This window comes from Perissodus microlepis, chromosome 11 (assembly GCF_051167445.1).
Source record: "Perissodus microlepis isolate ML-2025 ecotype Zambia chromosome 11, ASM5116744v1, whole genome shotgun sequence".
Classification (NCBI taxonomy): Eukaryota; Metazoa; Chordata; class Actinopteri; order Cichliformes; family Cichlidae; genus Perissodus; species Perissodus microlepis.
The window spans coordinates 15,133,358-15,149,540 of NC_140471.1; the positions used below are offsets into that span (position 1 = coordinate 15,133,358).

The following is a 16,183-nucleotide window of genomic DNA, read 5'->3' on the forward strand; positions in this document are numbered from 1 at the left end:
ACATCGTGTGCTTTCACACCACTCCACCTCTGACCCGCTGGCCTTTTGGGAGCAGGTCAAGCTTCAGCTAATAGTATACAGAAAGAAAGGCCGTCTTGTGGTTAAGTGCAATGCCTAGAACATAGTCTCCTTCTACACATAGTGATATTGACGGGTACAAGAAAACGCGTGATGGCTTTTTTATTATTTATGGCCACAAAGAGGATGTGGATATTTTAATGTTATTGTTATTGCTGCCTTCTCATATTAGGAATCCCGTTTTCCTGGCAGCCCTTGACGTGGTGAAGTATAAGTAAAAGTTTGGGCTTGCTGCAGAAGTTTTACAGTCATGGGAAAAATTAATAGGTGGGTGCACTCTTGGCTTGGCCTTTAAGACCATCAAAGCTATGGATCAACAACTACACATCTGGGATCAGCAATAGATTAGCTTCAATTTCTTCTCATTAAGATTAAAAACCATTATTTTTACTCTGTGAATTGAGCAGCTTTGGCTCTTATTGCCCATTATCAGATACTACAGGCCTTACTAAGCACTTTAGAGAATATGCTGTTCGGTAAATATGAAGATCAACTTGTGGTATGAGCTGTGTAAGTGTAAGTAAATGCTTTGCTTGATCCCATGAGCTTGTTAATTGTAGTTATTTTCATAGCACTGGAAAAGATGATAGCATGCTGGTGATAAAAAATAAAAAATAATAGTAATAATACTACTAATAATAATAATCTTTAGACCCTGTCGCAGCACACAGCTGGATACATGAAGTAATTCTCATAAAGCACATAACAGTGTGGTTAAACATGCTGATTTACAATCTGATGTGTAGGAGTTAAAATGGAGGTACATTAATGGGACCCAGGGAATTCAGTGGTGTCCTTGCTGAAGAAAAATACATTTGCACTTGAGTGGAAGTCCTCTAGATTACCTTAGCTCTGTTTCCTTTTACATCTCTTTTATGTCTGTCCCGCTGGCTGAACATAAGAGCATGTAGATTCCTGGTTGTGATCATAATATATTTTTTGTAACACATTTTGAAACCCACTCAATTACAGACCCTATTGCCCAAGATTGCTCGCAGTTTAGCAAATGATTGGATCCAAGTGGTTACATATGACAGTGGCAATGGGGTTACCTTATTTGTGCTTTGATTTTAAGCTCTTTGTAAAACCATTGGGAATATTATTATAGTTCTGATAGACGCAGCAAGATGAATCTGTACGAATTCGATCCATTTATTACCGCAACAGGTTGGCTTTAATGCCTGTGTGTGTGTGTGTGTGTGTGTGTGTGTGTGTGTGTGTGTGTGTGTGTGTGTGTGTGTGTGTGTGTGCACCCCAAACCCTTGCAGCTGAGCCAGAGGATCTGGTCTGGTTTCAGTCGCTCCGTCATAATATCCACAGTCACCGAGAAAGAATGCGTCTGCTGAAAATGTGCAGCTAAATTATCTAAACAAATTGGGTTTCTTTTGTGTCTGGGATCTACACACGGACACATTTAGATGAAAGACTTTGATTCTGGTTTTGAATGGGTTTCGTGTTTCTTTTGCCAAATATCAGAAGTGCGTGACGCAGAACTGCTACCGTAAAGAACGGTGTCTTATTTTTTCTTCGCCGCGCACTGTGTGGCCTTCTGTGGAAGCATATTACCTGGCATCAATAGGAAAACGGACTTCGGCAAAGCATGCAATCAAATATAGCAGAGTAAAGCCACATGGCGCACTAGATGCATCCTTCTCCAGACTCATCTGAGTCTATTCATTAAGGCTATATTATTCCAGTTCATCATATGTCATGTATTTCTTATAGTTTCTCCTGACACAGCCGTTTAGAGGCTCGGTTTATGTGGCTCACATTCTGAGGTTTAGGAAACACGTGCTGAAAAGCCACCGAGCCACACGGATCACAGCAGGTCAGGACTGAGACAGGGCCTGTGGCTTGGCTTGGGATCTTCCTGTGTATATCTGTGATCATAGAGCTACCACCTCATGCCAGACACTCTCATTACTGAATCGTAACATGACAAATGTCAGTGTGGTTGACGGCTCTGACTGGATGATTTCCGAGCAGGTCTCCTTCCTCCATAAAGCTCTGAAGGCTGCATTTAAGCTGTGAATTCAGCTGCATCCAAGCTTTTATCTGTTCATTTTCTAGCTGACATTTTATGACACTCAAGGCTGTTTCAGTAAACATCATCTGTGGGGAAAGGCGGGTTCATGCCACTTGCACAACTCAAGCCTCCTCAGTGATCTCGGTGATTCGACTGGTATTTTGTTTTTTTATGACATAAACATTTTGTCCAGTCCAAAATAATTCATCACCAACCTTAAAACACTGTTCCTCTGTGGAGATAGTGAATCTTACTCTGAACACCACAAATGCTACGTAGTCACAGAAACCATAAATTTGCCCTGAATCTTGGATATTTCCTCCTGGCATTAAATAATATGAGCACATGGAAAACTCATACAGTCCATACAAACACCCAAGAAGCACAACTGATTTAAAAGCAAGCATTTTTTTGTTTTAGTCTTTTAACAGGGAGGTCAGGGGTCAGGAACAACTCCTGGACAGCAGCCCAGGAGCTTAGAGAGGGTCTTGCCCGAGGATCTTCCATTTGAACGTAGAGTAGTAACCACAGTGAGATGCTTGCTCCTAGCATATGTATTTAGGGGATATAAATACCTGCGGCATCAGTAAACAGGAGCAGGTCTCCTTCCCAGACCACTTAATAACAGCTTCCCATCTGAAATTTGTTATGTCAGTGAAATTGTATCCTTTAGCGACGGATGTCAACAGAGAGGTTTGTTCCAGGCGGGTGGGATGGGGAAAGCCGTTGGGTTTTGCAACAGTTGGCAGAGTACACTGTCTCCTCTATGCACAAATGCTTCAGATAGTCAGAAAGACAAAACACGGAGAAGGAGCATCAAGACAGAATTTATAAGAGGGTGGGAGATAAAGATTTAAACTTTGAAAGGAGAGAGTAGTAACACATAAAAAAATATAAGCCAAACGAGCATGTCCTTTCCTTTTACTAAGTTTAATGACAAATCACTGTAAATATAGGCAGGCTTGTGTAAAATGTAACAGTGAACATAATGAACCCTTAAATAAGTGAAAGCCTTTTCAGAATGTTCGTATCACTCAACCGAGAGGAACAGACGCACGTAATTTCATTCTTCTTCTTTTTTCTTCTTTTTTTCGTAGCGCGCTCTTGTACTCATGAGGAGTTTATCAGAAGTTTCAGATTTTTTAGGCCAGGAGATGCTCATCATCCCCTCACATCCAGGAATATTCAGCGAGCATGTGGAGAAGCAGGTCAGCCATAGAAATAAAGTAGACAGAGGCACAGACAGAGATGGAGGAGAAAGAGGGGAAAATCTGAGGTGGAAGAAAGTAGCATGTAATCTTGGTGATTTTCCCTGGCTTCCATCGCCCCTGTTCTTTACACACACACACACGCAAACAGATGGACACTATGAGCTCTTTTCACAGCTAAAGCTGTTATAACCAAGACACTGAAAGTCAAAGAAAGAAAAACACAACCAAAGTGAAAGATCACATTTTCTTCCTGCCCCAGCAGCGGCCACTTGCAGAGAGCAGTGGGTGAATGGGTTTCTTTCATTGGAGGGGATGATCGTAACCGCTGAACTGTGAGTGTCCTGCTATTGACCTATGACCCATGGAGGTTTTACACCTCAACTGGCCCTCCAATTCTCAGATTGTACTCAGCTGAGCCCGAAGCAACATGGTAACATAAAGGAAAATCCTTTGATTGCTTATTTCCAAAAGCATAAGAAAACCTTTTACTGTGGATTTTAGTGAAGCATTTTATTAAGCTTTGTGGTATTGAAAGATTATATAACAAAAGACAATTACTACTGTAAAGACACAGAAATTAAGTTCTTTATCGTCCCTCTGGATTCTTTGCTAGCTTTGTGTTAGCATGCTGTCTGTGCAGGTGCTTGCAACAAGCCAAAGTTGTGTTAGCAGTATAATGCAGTTGTTTCTGTCATAGATACATTTTGTATTTTACCTTTTCGGGCATTAAAAATAATGCCCATGTTGCCAGTCCTGAAAGGTTGCAGACCACTCCAACAGTTTCCTCCTACTGCAAATGAATTGAAATCAGCTGATTTTACAGTGCAAGAAGAAAAAAAAGATTCTTTCAAGATTCAAAGAAAAGAAAATTCTGCCTACAGTTACACTTTGAGCTCTGAAAACGTAATCTGCTCGTTAGTGATGGTGAAGAGAGAACGTTTCAATGAAGCGTTACTATAGAAATGTATTAGTAAGACTTTTTAATAATTTACCCTTCATACAGTGTGTAACTAATGACTTCATTAATTCTTTATAGGTCATTTACTAATGTCTTGTAGGTTATAAGCTATTAATCTTTAACTTTTGGGGTGTGCGGAAGAAAAAAAACCTCTGTGGTAAATTGGCATTGGTAAATTTTTTATTAACCACTATTAAAGCCATTATCTACAATACTTTACAAAGAGTCTCCTGCTAGAGAGCGATGCTATTATTTTTCAGCCCTAAAAACTGCAAACATACTTTTCTGATAGACCCCACAGTTCCTGCTACTAGAGGACAAACTAATTCTTTCTGCTCATGTAGTAAATCAGCCATGACGAATCTGCGGGGAGCTGGACTTGGAAAGCTCTGTGTCTAAGCTCTATGTGAATGAAAACATCACGTACACTTTAATTAGATCAGTTAGATTTACTGTAGGATGGAGTAGCAGCGCAGGCTCTCGTTTCTTTTAAGTTATTCAAGTGGAAGGTTCTCTCATCACCAACTGTTGAGTTTGTAAGATATTAAACACTGCGAACAGAAGCAGGTGAAGATGTGCGTCTGTGATTTACAGGTGGCCAACAATGTCTCCGTTTCACCCACTGTCTGCGAAAGTGTAGCTGTCTTCACCTTCAGCTCTGAGACAGTCTGGGTTTCTTGACAGCTATACAGTCTCCAGATGGATGTACGCTTGTCTATGAAAATCAAAGCGAGGTCAAGGGTGTTGGAAAGGAGATAAGAGAATATTTGGCCACGATTGGCTCTCTCTACCTTCCAGCGAATAAATCCATGATGTGCCCCAAGGAGGGCCTCCCCCTCTGTGTCCTCCTGAGTATAGGCTTTAAAGCTACAGGGGCAATAGTTGGGGTGAGCAGACAGGGTGTTAATCAGATAACTCTCAGCTTCAGTAGAGATCACTAGAGCGCCACGGGGATGCTGAAAGAGAGAGGCCATGTTCCCGTGAGCAGCAGAAGCTTTTTAAGATTTAGTTAGCTTAGTATACTTTTCAGTGCCTTATCTCTCTACGCAAACCAGCCATCCAGCTCAGCAAGATCCTAGATAAGTGCAAATGTTGTTTTCATCAGCGCGTTCAAGCCAAAACAAACAATAAGACGCAGGGGTTGACAACAAATGTCCAACTTTAGCATGCCAAAAGCTAATGCGTTTTCATGGATGTCTAAAGAGACGGGTTAACTTAAGCCCATGACTTGCTGCTACACCAAAACCAGCCATCCATCTATGATGAATAGCAAACAATAAAGCTCGCAGTGAGGTAAGCCTTTTTGGACACAGAGAATATAATTTATATATAAACAGAAGAAAACAAGTCTGAAATCCCACATTTCAGCTGACAGGCAACAGGTGATTTAAAGAAGCCCACTACAAATGCAGTTGTAAATTGTATTATACGCAGGTGCACTGCCAAATTCTCACCCAAACGACTGCAGCCTACTTGAAGTATGATTGTTTCAATATGCTCATATTTTTAGACTCCGTTCCATAATTCAAAAAAAAAAGAAAGAAAACTGTGAAATCCCGAGCCGCCATACGTTTCTAATTCCAAATCAATCACGGCGAGTTTATCAGATGGCCGAGTTATTTTACCATAAACCCATTGGTAATGAGCCATGCAAAGGGTTTTAATCTGTCTCCTTTCATATCTCAGCTGCTGAGATGTGCGAGTTTTGCTCGGTTTGGTGCTATTTTTTTCAGGCTTTGGTGTTTGCTTTATGCATTCATGCTCTGCTAGTTGCGTGAAACGGAGCTTTTGATTTCACGTGATCTGTACACACAGAAGCTCTTTAGCGTGTTGCTTTTATGTTTGCTTTTGTTTGATAAACACTTTGATTGCTGTGTTTTGTTGTGGTATTCTTCCGCTGTAACTTTTTTTAAAGGCAGTTTAACGCAATCAAGCGGACCCGTGCAATCAAAATAACAGAAAGCGCTTTTTGTGCTAAACATTCGAGCATCTGCGCCGCACTCGGTGACATCACCTGTCAATCGACTAGTGCGGCTCGTACTGCAGCATCCTTTTTTTATCCTTCTTAAAAAGTGTAAAATGCTCGTGAACTATAACGCCGGACAAAGACTGTTATTGCTCGTGACGCACTCGTAACGCCTCACACGCCAAATTCAGAGAAGTCAGTGATGAGGGCACCAGAGAGTAGCTCCAACCATGTAAACACCTCCCCCTCATCCTCCCCAGAGAGCGACCTCAAGCGAGTACACCCGGGGCCTCCTGGGCCTGGGAGGAAATGAGAGGAGGAGGAGGGAAGTGAAAGGCTCACAAAGAGAGAGACGGAGCGAGGTGAGATAGGGAGCGGCAGAGCACACCAAGCAAGATCAAAGACAAAGGTTCTGCGCCACGGCGGCCAAAATAAGCATATCAGTGGTGGGGCTTTCAGTAAAAGTTGTTGTCTTTAGGGTTCTAATTTGGTATGCTGCTGTTTCATTGTTCTCCAGCCTCTCTAGTAAATTTTGGATACTTTTCAGTGACTGTGGGCTGAGGCAGGCAACCCTGAACTCTTCCGATTCGTCTGACTACAGAGAGCCATAAAGCATGCGCTCTGAAGGGAGAGGCGCATCGGAGACTCAGGTGGAGATTAGAGCCCAGCTCCACTTTGTCTCTCCACATGAGGCGCAGAGAGTATGTCATCATTATTTCTCAAGGCTGCTCCAGCTCTCTCATCCAACTGAGCCAGGAGTCCTTGTCTAAAAACAGCAGCAGACATATTGATTGGAAATCTGTTCAGCGACATCAGAGCACTTACTGTTTACACTCTATACTTTATTTCTTTTTTTTTTGTGCCACTAAAAAAAATAAAAAATAGAAAGCTAATTTACTCCTTCTAATTCAATCTCATCAGTAGTGATTCAGTAGGTTCATTCAGGGATGGGACAATGTGGAAGTGGGTGCACATGAAGCCAGGGGGTAAACTGAAACAAACAAAAAACAAAATACTTTTGTATTGAAATGATTTAAGCATACAACACACAAAATTGGTAAATCTGTCTATTTAAATGTATTGTAGTCTCAGAAAAACATGCACCGCAGACACCTGATCCCTAAACAGAGTAGCTTTTCTCTAAATGGGAACACACTGACAACGTAATAAGATAATAGTGCTTTTTAACAGAAAAAGAATTGACGCAGACCTTTTGCACTGTTTTTACATCATCAAGGCTCCTCGTGTCTGCAGGCAGCACTCACTCGCAGACTGAGAGGTGAACTGTTGGTCAGAAATGCCTGTCTATAGCTTGCTTACTCTTAATCCACTCTTTGGCAGCTGAATAGCCCGGCAATCTTGTTGGGGGGAGGGGGAGAAAATTAAATCAAACTAAAAATAGTAAAGTGGGAGAGACAGAAATAAGACTTTTAGGGTTAGGCATGTGTCACCTACCATTACGCTCCTCATCTATTATTTCTCTCATGATTATCTCTAGCCATGACTCCACGTCCAAAATCAATGAAGTGAATTTCGTGGGATCGCTGTTCACCTCAGCAGTGTGAGGAGATCACCACACATCGGTGCTCTGCAGCTGTTGCAGGGCAGCTGTAAAAAAACCTCAGTTCTCAGGGTAAACTCGGCTTTGTCTTAAACCCCCCCACCCCACCCCCTTTTTTTCTTCTCTCCAACTCCTCTGTCAGCTGAGGAGACTGAGCGATTCCACATGGGAAAGCCTGGGGCTTCACAGATCAGCCTAACTGTGGGGATGAAATATACTGTCTGTACATATCATCACATCATTAGGCCCAAAGGGATCCCTGCAATGGATTAGAAGCTGTCTACCTGCAAGGCTCAGATGAATTTATGAAGCACTTTATCACGATGAAGCATGAGCGGAACGCTTTGTCTCTTTCCATTTGTGTTTATCTGTGGGAATAAGGATCGCGTCTCCCTCGGTTTCGCTCGCTCTCTTTCACTTACTCCATGCTGACTTCTCTGTCTGTGTCATTTTATGCGCGTGTGCGTTCCGACCTTTCACCCCCCCTCCTCCCTATTTTTGACACTGCTGGTGATTAGCACAAGATAAGTGACGCTGTGTCAGAGCCTCTCCGTCCAGCCGCTCGAGCTGTGTGTGGGAGGCAGCAAATTGTCCATTAAGTGTTTCTGCTGAGGCCAAGAGAAGATTTGATATAGTGGGGAAACAAAAGTAATATGTACCAGGAAATTCAATTGTCTCTCAAGTTTGAGCTTTAGTTCGGCTTCCCCACCAAATCAATTTCACATGAAAGTACGAGGTCAGATGAGGTTTAACTGTGAGTCCTCCTCGCAGCTAGTCTCCTTTTACTCACTCCGAGGTAGTGTACAGATTGGGTGGCGATTCGATTTTTGTGTGTTTACATGAAAGAACTTGTGTGACTCAGGCAAACTTCCTCACGTGCTGCCGAGAGTCTCGGGGCCACAATAGAAGGAAACTTCCTCTTCTCTCTCACAAAACCCGATGTGGTACTACAGGAGGTAAGAGCAAGCACAGGAAACAATCACCTTCGCTACAGTGTGAAGGTCCTTGACCCTAACACAGCTGCAGCTAGCACACGTGAAAGTAAGGGGAGATCAGGAAGGTGCCCTCCACTTCTTCAGTATCAAGAGACTTCGAGCGGCAGAGCAGAAGTCACTGCCAGGAACCTGTTGTTGCAACCTTAAGTACGGAGGTCACGTACGGAGGCCGGGGTGAGGTGAAGTCTCTTGCTCTCTCTCGCTGTCAGGTGTTTGCCAGTCAGGCCTGATTTGACTACAGGGGATCGTGTTTCGACAGCAGGAACCTCCAAGAGGCTCTCAGGCCTCGAGGCTCCGCATCTCTCCAGACCACAGGGCATCCTCTGTTCTCTAAGGAAGCCCGGCTGTTATCGAACCCCAGTGCACAGCACTATCCCGTAACAATGCTAACTAAATCCCCAGTGCAGTTCAGGTTCACACTGAACTCTTAGAAAAGCCAAATGAAGTCATATCAGGCGTGCTTGTATTACTGGATAAAAAGAAACCAATTTGTAAGTAAGTAACAGTGAGGTATAGCAGCTATGCTGTCGCTATATCAGTGCTTGTATATACTGTACCCTCCAAATTACGTCAGCAGCAGAGTGAATATGATGTTTTTGCTACCTAAGCCATTGGATTGGATTCTTTAAAAGATGAAAGTAAGACATAACTACAGACCAGCTTTACTTTTTCTTCATTTATTGTGTCTTTATATGTAGATAAAATAGTACATGTAGCCTCTGTTCTGAAAAGTAAAGCAAATCAGTGTGACCTAAACTTGTATTCATTCTAATTACCTTTCTGGTTGCAAAAAGAAGTCCAGCAAACACTTTAGCAAACACTCTCCTGATGAGTTTACGGTCTTAATCACAAATTACGCAAATTAAGTCTAATTTAATACAATATAATGTTAATTTTGGAAATAATACTCCTAGTTAGAGAACCTTTGTGTGATTTAAGGCGTGGTCAATTTGTTATTCTAAAAGCTGCAAGTACCGACAGCAGTCGTGTTAAATTTGCATACGCCAGTATATTCAGGATGTATACTAGAGCTGCCTCCATTACCGCCTTCTAGCAGGTTGAAAAACATCTTCCATGACAGTTGATACAGACTGGTTATTTTAGCAAGGTCAACGTTTATTCAGCCCGGAGTCACACCCAATGGAGGCAGGGATTTAGCAATTAGCCACTTTCCCTGCCAAGACACACTGGCAGGCCCTCACAAAGGTGAATTGTCCATAGAGCTGTTCACCTTGGCTGGCATCACAGTAAAGTGCAGTCATATTTTTGTGTCACTCTCACACCTGCCTGAAATAGATCTCCCAGCCACCCAGTCTGGAGTATAGGTCCTGACAGGTCCAGGCTGCGGTTTGCCGATTGCGTTGGCCGGGAAGCTTAATAAAGGATGCCACTCTGTTTAACTAAGCCTAGCAGGGCACGTGTTTTTTGTTTCCCTCGTTCTTTTTTTTCAGCAGGGGAATATTTGGAGCTCAGTTTTCCACTGTTTTTGTTTGTTCACGAGAGGGTATCCTCCCAGCTTTCCATTATTAACCTGGGCAACTGAAAAAAAGAAAAAAAAAAGTTTCCAGTGCTGTTGAGAGGGAAGCCAGGCCACTTTGCTTTCGTTATTGTAACATTACATGGAATCTTCTTTTTAACAATAGCATATAGCGATCACGAAAGTGGAAAAATAGCCCTCTGGCACTCTTTTTCAAAGGTTACACTTAGATTTACAAGGTATGCTGATGAAATCTTATAATCCACACTTGCCAGTCCAGATTGTGCAACGGAAGAATTTTTTAAGCCAAATTTCATTTAGAACTAAATGTTCCTCCGAATGCTTGACAACCTTCCCCACTGCTGCATATTTGTGGTTATCTAGTCACCTCAAGGACGGTAAGACAGAGTCAAAAATGTAGTAAAGGAAAAACAGAGAGATAATTCTTTCTGGTTCATTTTTTCTCAAAAAAAAAAAAAGATACATAAGCTCAGGACAGAAAAGTAAAAATAAAAGTCTTTAGCTAAAACTGGATCATTTCAACTAATTTTGTTTTTTTAAAAGATGCGTGACATGCGAGACCTTTGGTTCTCTCAAAAACATTACCTGTGAGTTTTCTTTAAAAGGTCTTTGTTTCCCAGAACTTGTCACAACTAAATAGTGACATGAGTATTAAGATGCTATAAATAGCATCTTGGTGTTGTCTTGTGGTGCAACAGTTGGCCACATCCTGCTTCTAAAATTCTCACGTTGCTGACAGAGTACATAAATGAAACACAAGGGCCAGTGTTTTACCTTTCTTTTCTCTGTCACTATTTCTTCAGAATGGAACATCTTTGTGCTTGCCAATGGAAAGTATTAGTTGATAAAGGGCATCAAAATAACACTGCAGTTAATATGTGGGAGGAAGAGACGTCACGATTTTTTTCGTTTTCTTTTTTTGAACAGTGACTGAAATCAAGAAAAAGAAGCCACCACTTTTAATCTCAGAAATATGAATGATCTATTTCTGTTGCTGAACCGTCGGGTTTTCCCACTTCTTCATAAGAACTAGCTGCCGATGTTTTCTCACCTCTCTGTGATCATTTCGTTGTGCATACATGTGCTTGCACTTCCTTCGTGTCCTGCAATGGTGGATCTAAAAATAACCACAGCATGTAAATGCTTGTTTAGCCCGGAGCGGAACAGGGTTGAAAACAGTCAACACTGTTGGCACAGGTTGAGTTTTTCCAATGGGAGTTCCTCCTGTTCAGGGAGGGGAGTCCCAACCAACTTGTGTGCGTGTGTGTGTGTGTGTGTGTGTGTGTGTGTGAGTGTGAGTGTGTGTGTGTGTGTGCATGCTTGTTTGTGTGTGTGAAAAGGTGGGCGTTTGCATACATAAAACAAGGACAGCTATTATTGTAGAGCCTGTGTGTCTTTTAAATCAAACATTATTTATGCCTTCAGCCTTGTTTCCTTGGTGGTTCTGCCATTTGTTCTGCATGGATCAGTTCAGCAAAACATTTTTTTATTAGCACCTCAGCAATCAACATCACACTTAACTGAAATCAAGCAGCAGTTAAATGATATAGTACAAAAGGAGCTCCAAATAAGTTTTTCTCAGTTTTGTTTTTATCTTGATCTATGCTGATGCTTCATAATTCACCAAACAGTACGCAGTGATAACAAACGCAGGCCCACTCTGAACTTCAAAGTGGGTGGACTTCCTGTCTCGGCTCCGATGGTGGTTCCAGCAGACTCAGACTGCATCGGCCTGTCTTATCAAGGCGAGCTCTGTGACTATGAGGCTTCTTGTTTTTGTCGAGCAACAGGTCTCAGGGTCCTCGCCATCTTCTCAGTCACTTCCCTCTGTTTTGCCAAAGAACACAGAGAAGATAAAGGCAGGGGACTGATCTCTGTCTGCCCGACTGTGGGAAAAGCGCGGGCACAGGAACTGGTGCAGGAAACACAAGACGATGACTAAAAACAGGGATATTCGCATGGAGCCGAAATGAGTTGCTAATGACATTGATATGTTTGGACTGTGGCTTCTGATGTCCATGATGTCCTGATGTCAAGTATGCAGTGTAGTGTTGCTGTCTGAGATGTTCTCATGTTTAAAGTTTAAAGAGTTCGCTAATAAGAAAACATTAGAGTAGCTAGGAAGACTTCAGCCAAAAGAGGATTTGCCAACACGTGTAATTTATATTTCACACTATGGCTCTGACCTTCCATCATAACAGAGCAGGTATCCAAGGCAACAGACAGGTCACAGATTTGGGGCGGAGGGCGTTGCAAAGTGGCTTGCAGGGCAAACAGCGGGAATTGTATGCAGGATGCAGCTGAGTCATAAGGTGATACTGAAATCAGACGTTAGCAGATTATATACCAGGCTAACCTTAAAAAATATGAAAGTATGAACTCCCATATTTTCTGTGAAATGTTTTTTTCTTTCTACATTACTTGTTCCTAACCATGGTACTTTGACTTAACATAATAATTTGGAAATGTTTGATATACAAGCACAGAATTGAAATACGAAAGACCTCAAAACCGTATATGGCGTTAGGATCTGTCGAGATTAGGTAATACAACCCGAGTGGGTCATTGTCTTGTCTTGTAATTGAGCTTTGTAGTAGTTGTTGTTGTTGGGTCTTTTTTCTTTTTTGTGGCAAAAATGAATAAAAACAAAAGTGATCAACTACTGCATTTGGAGAAGTGGTGAGAGACGGATTTCAAAAGCCGCAAAAGCCAATATCCCCTGATCTTCACTCTATAAAATGAGTCATGCCCTAGAAAATAAACCTATTTATGTAGCCTAGGTGATTTTTTCAGGGTTTTACCTTCAGAAAGCCCCTTCAAAGATATATGAGACATTTAAAAAGATAGGTATTAACCATGAAAAGTAAGCATAGCTCTTGAATATCACTTGAAATCTGACTGGAGCATCTGGTCCCCTGAGGTTCTGGGGCTCTGACTCCAACCTTTGTCAGTGTTCAAACAAACAACCCTTCAAGGCCAGTATTTTCATGAAATGTAATAATGCTTTAGCGTGTCATTAAATGGGAGCAGTTAATAAAGATCTCCTCTTTCTCTTTTGTTTCCACAGTTAATGAGATCATCAGGAACGACCTCTCCAGCATCTCGGTGCACACTCACGCATAGACCATTTGAGTCTCCTGCAGCAGCAGCAGCACATACACGTCCAAAAGCAGCATCAACAAACGAGGACAAAAACAGCCAGAGATCCAGATTATAAAGAATAAAAGTTTGACCAGGATCTCCCACCTAACTATCGATGCCACCCGCTCCTCTTCAGTCTCAGACTCTCTGCAGGCTCACATTGACAATCACTGGCAAGCTCCATTTGAATAAACAGGTGAATGTTATATTTACAGAAACGAAAAAAGGGAAGTGATATATCAGGGGCAAAGTATACGATTACACTTGCCTTAATTCGCAGCTGATGTTTAGTGGACCAAACAACTCATAGAGACTGAGTTATTTTCTGTCGTTAACAAATGACAATCTTCATTTCGAGTGTGATCTGTACGTTAATGCATGGACAAGCTAATGGGACAATAAGTGTCAAGCTTCATCACTTTGGTTCATTTGTCTGCACAGTCAGTCCGCATCAACCAACTCGGTGCCTTACAGCAGTGCTATTGACTGCAAGCAGCAGCAGCAGTCAGGCAAATGCAAACGGTTCAGTGTAAAAACCCGACTGAAGTTTTCTATGATATTTTTTTGTATTATTTCAATTATTTGTTTACAGGGAAACAAAAAGGCTGGAACATCTATAGGAAGCATGTCAACTGATTCGAATTTTGTTTTGCCTGCTTCCTTATTATCTTTGTTCATTTATACGGAATTTTATGTATGATATTCTTTTGTATAAACATGTATTTGAAAATATGTATGCCTTATGCTCATATCATGCAGTTTGTTATCCCCCCGCCCCCTCCCCTGTCTTTCCCTGATATGATTTTGTAGCATTTCTGCTACCCTTCACCTTTACTTTTTCACCTTAGTGCCTATTTCCTTATCATCCTTTCCTGGTCTTCCAGTTTTCCACCCAGATCATGACATAATGATGCAAGGACAATCAGAGGATTTTTTTTTAAAGTACATATCCTATCAAAATTCCTGGTTTACAGGAGCTTGATAAGGCAGGTATCAGTTTTATTCTTTCCCAGCTGAGAGATTGTTGAACAAAGGTAAATGTACCTGCTGGAATTAAAGGGGAATACTTTTATAGATTTGTCTGTTACTTGTTGCTCTGCAGGTTTGCATGTAAATAGGCACAGGGATAATCTATACCACGGGCTCAGTTTTCCTCATCATCTGGGTGATTTCACTGAGGAGCTGACAGGACTGTTACTTACAGCTGGCAATAATTGATCTGAGTAGACCAAAGGATTTTATCTTTGGTGAAATTATTGTCAAAGTTTCTTTTTTTTTCTCTGACTGAGACTTTAGCATAGGATGGTTCCATCATACGAAAAAAAAGACATGCACTTTACCGTAAACACAGAGCTGATTTTCTTGCCTCCAGACCAAATATTGTAGACTGATTTCCACTGTAGTGTCATAAACGCGCTTCTGTCAACTCTTCACATAAACGCAGTCTTTTCCATGTCGTCTGTCTTTTGGAGCATGCACACTGTACTGATGTTGGGGATCATTTAGCTGATAGTAGCTTCCAGGATAGCTTTCCTAATACATTTTTCAACATATATTATAATAGCATGACTAAACTCTATCAATAAGGTTTGTATTTTGTGCCTTACTACCTTTCTTGGCTACAAAATTGTTGCAACTCTCTAATGCTTTTCTGTGTAGGCACAAGGTGAAATATATTTCTCTTTAATATTAAATATTTATGAAAAAAAATGAAATGTGTTTTAAGTGCATTTAATGTGTTCTCAAAAATGACCTAATAAATGGCATTTTGGTGACCATAAGTAACAAATGTCCCAGTGTTATATTTGTAAGTGAGTAAGTTGATTGTTGAAAAAAAAAAGTTAACAAATATTTGATAATAAAGTAAAAAAAAAAGAAAAGCATTGTGTTGAGTAGTAGCTTCCCTATTTCCTTTAACCTGTTTGAATTGAATAAAAAAGTAATTAAAACATTCAAAAATTATTTTCTTTTAAAAATTTGTCTCTAAATTTTGTAAGACTAGCAAAGCACCAGCCCAGCAATTAAATCACTGGACGTCTGTGAGAGGAAAAACTGTGCATTCTAACACTGATTTTGAAATTCAGATCTTGCAAGTTTTCTCTTTGCCAGCCACACTGCACAGTCCAACACTGCAGGATAAAATGCAACAAGCTGCTGATATGCCAAGTACAAGCAGAGACATGCGTGTTTTCCAGTGAGTATTGTTAGCGGTGGGTAGTTAGAAGCGAACCAGCTCCTCGTCATGGGATCTGTGCCACGCTCCTGTGTACCACCTGCCAGTCCTCCAGACTTTTTCCGTTCAGCAAAGTTATGAAGCGCCCATCCCCATAGTAACAGAAGGCAGGCCTAGGCGGTGCTCCCCTGTTTGACCGAGGTAAGCCCAAAATAGAGCCACTATTTACAGATACAGTCACGCCCCTTTTTCCTGGCACCCTGTCCTTCTTACCTTAGTCTTCCTCTCGCAGCGCCATACCCTTTGACACAGTGGCGCAATGACTCCGGGCTATGGTTTCCAAAGCCGAAGCAGTGGTCCATAAAAGTGAAATATCAATGGACAAACCCAGCTTTAGAATCTTTTCTTATCGGTTAAATTTTTGTTTAGAAGTACAGAAACACGAAAAGCTTTGAATGTATGATGTGGAAATCAACAATTCACAGCATAAAGAATTTACAGCCGAAATAAGCACCTAATTAACTTAAACAGTTACTCAAAAGTTGTTTCATTTTTAATAAACACCGTACATATAAG

The 16,183-nt window shown here is 41.4% G+C and overlaps 1 protein-coding gene across 2 annotated transcripts in view; it reads left to right on the forward strand.

Moving 5' to 3' along the window:
- The window catches only part of LOC146377409 (nuclear factor of activated T-cells, cytoplasmic 1-like), a 60,503-nt gene extending 45,259 nt beyond the window's left edge, over positions 1-15,244 (forward strand). For both annotated transcript variants that reach the window (XM_084944196.1, XM_084944197.1), the window contains exon 10: positions 13,361-15,244. In XM_084944196.1, coding sequence (XP_084800322.1) covers positions 13,361-13,416 — 56 coding nt within the window. In that variant the 3' untranslated portion in view covers positions 13,417-15,244. The remainder of the gene's footprint in view (positions 1-13,360) is intronic.
- Positions 15,245-16,183: the final 939 nt, after the last annotated feature.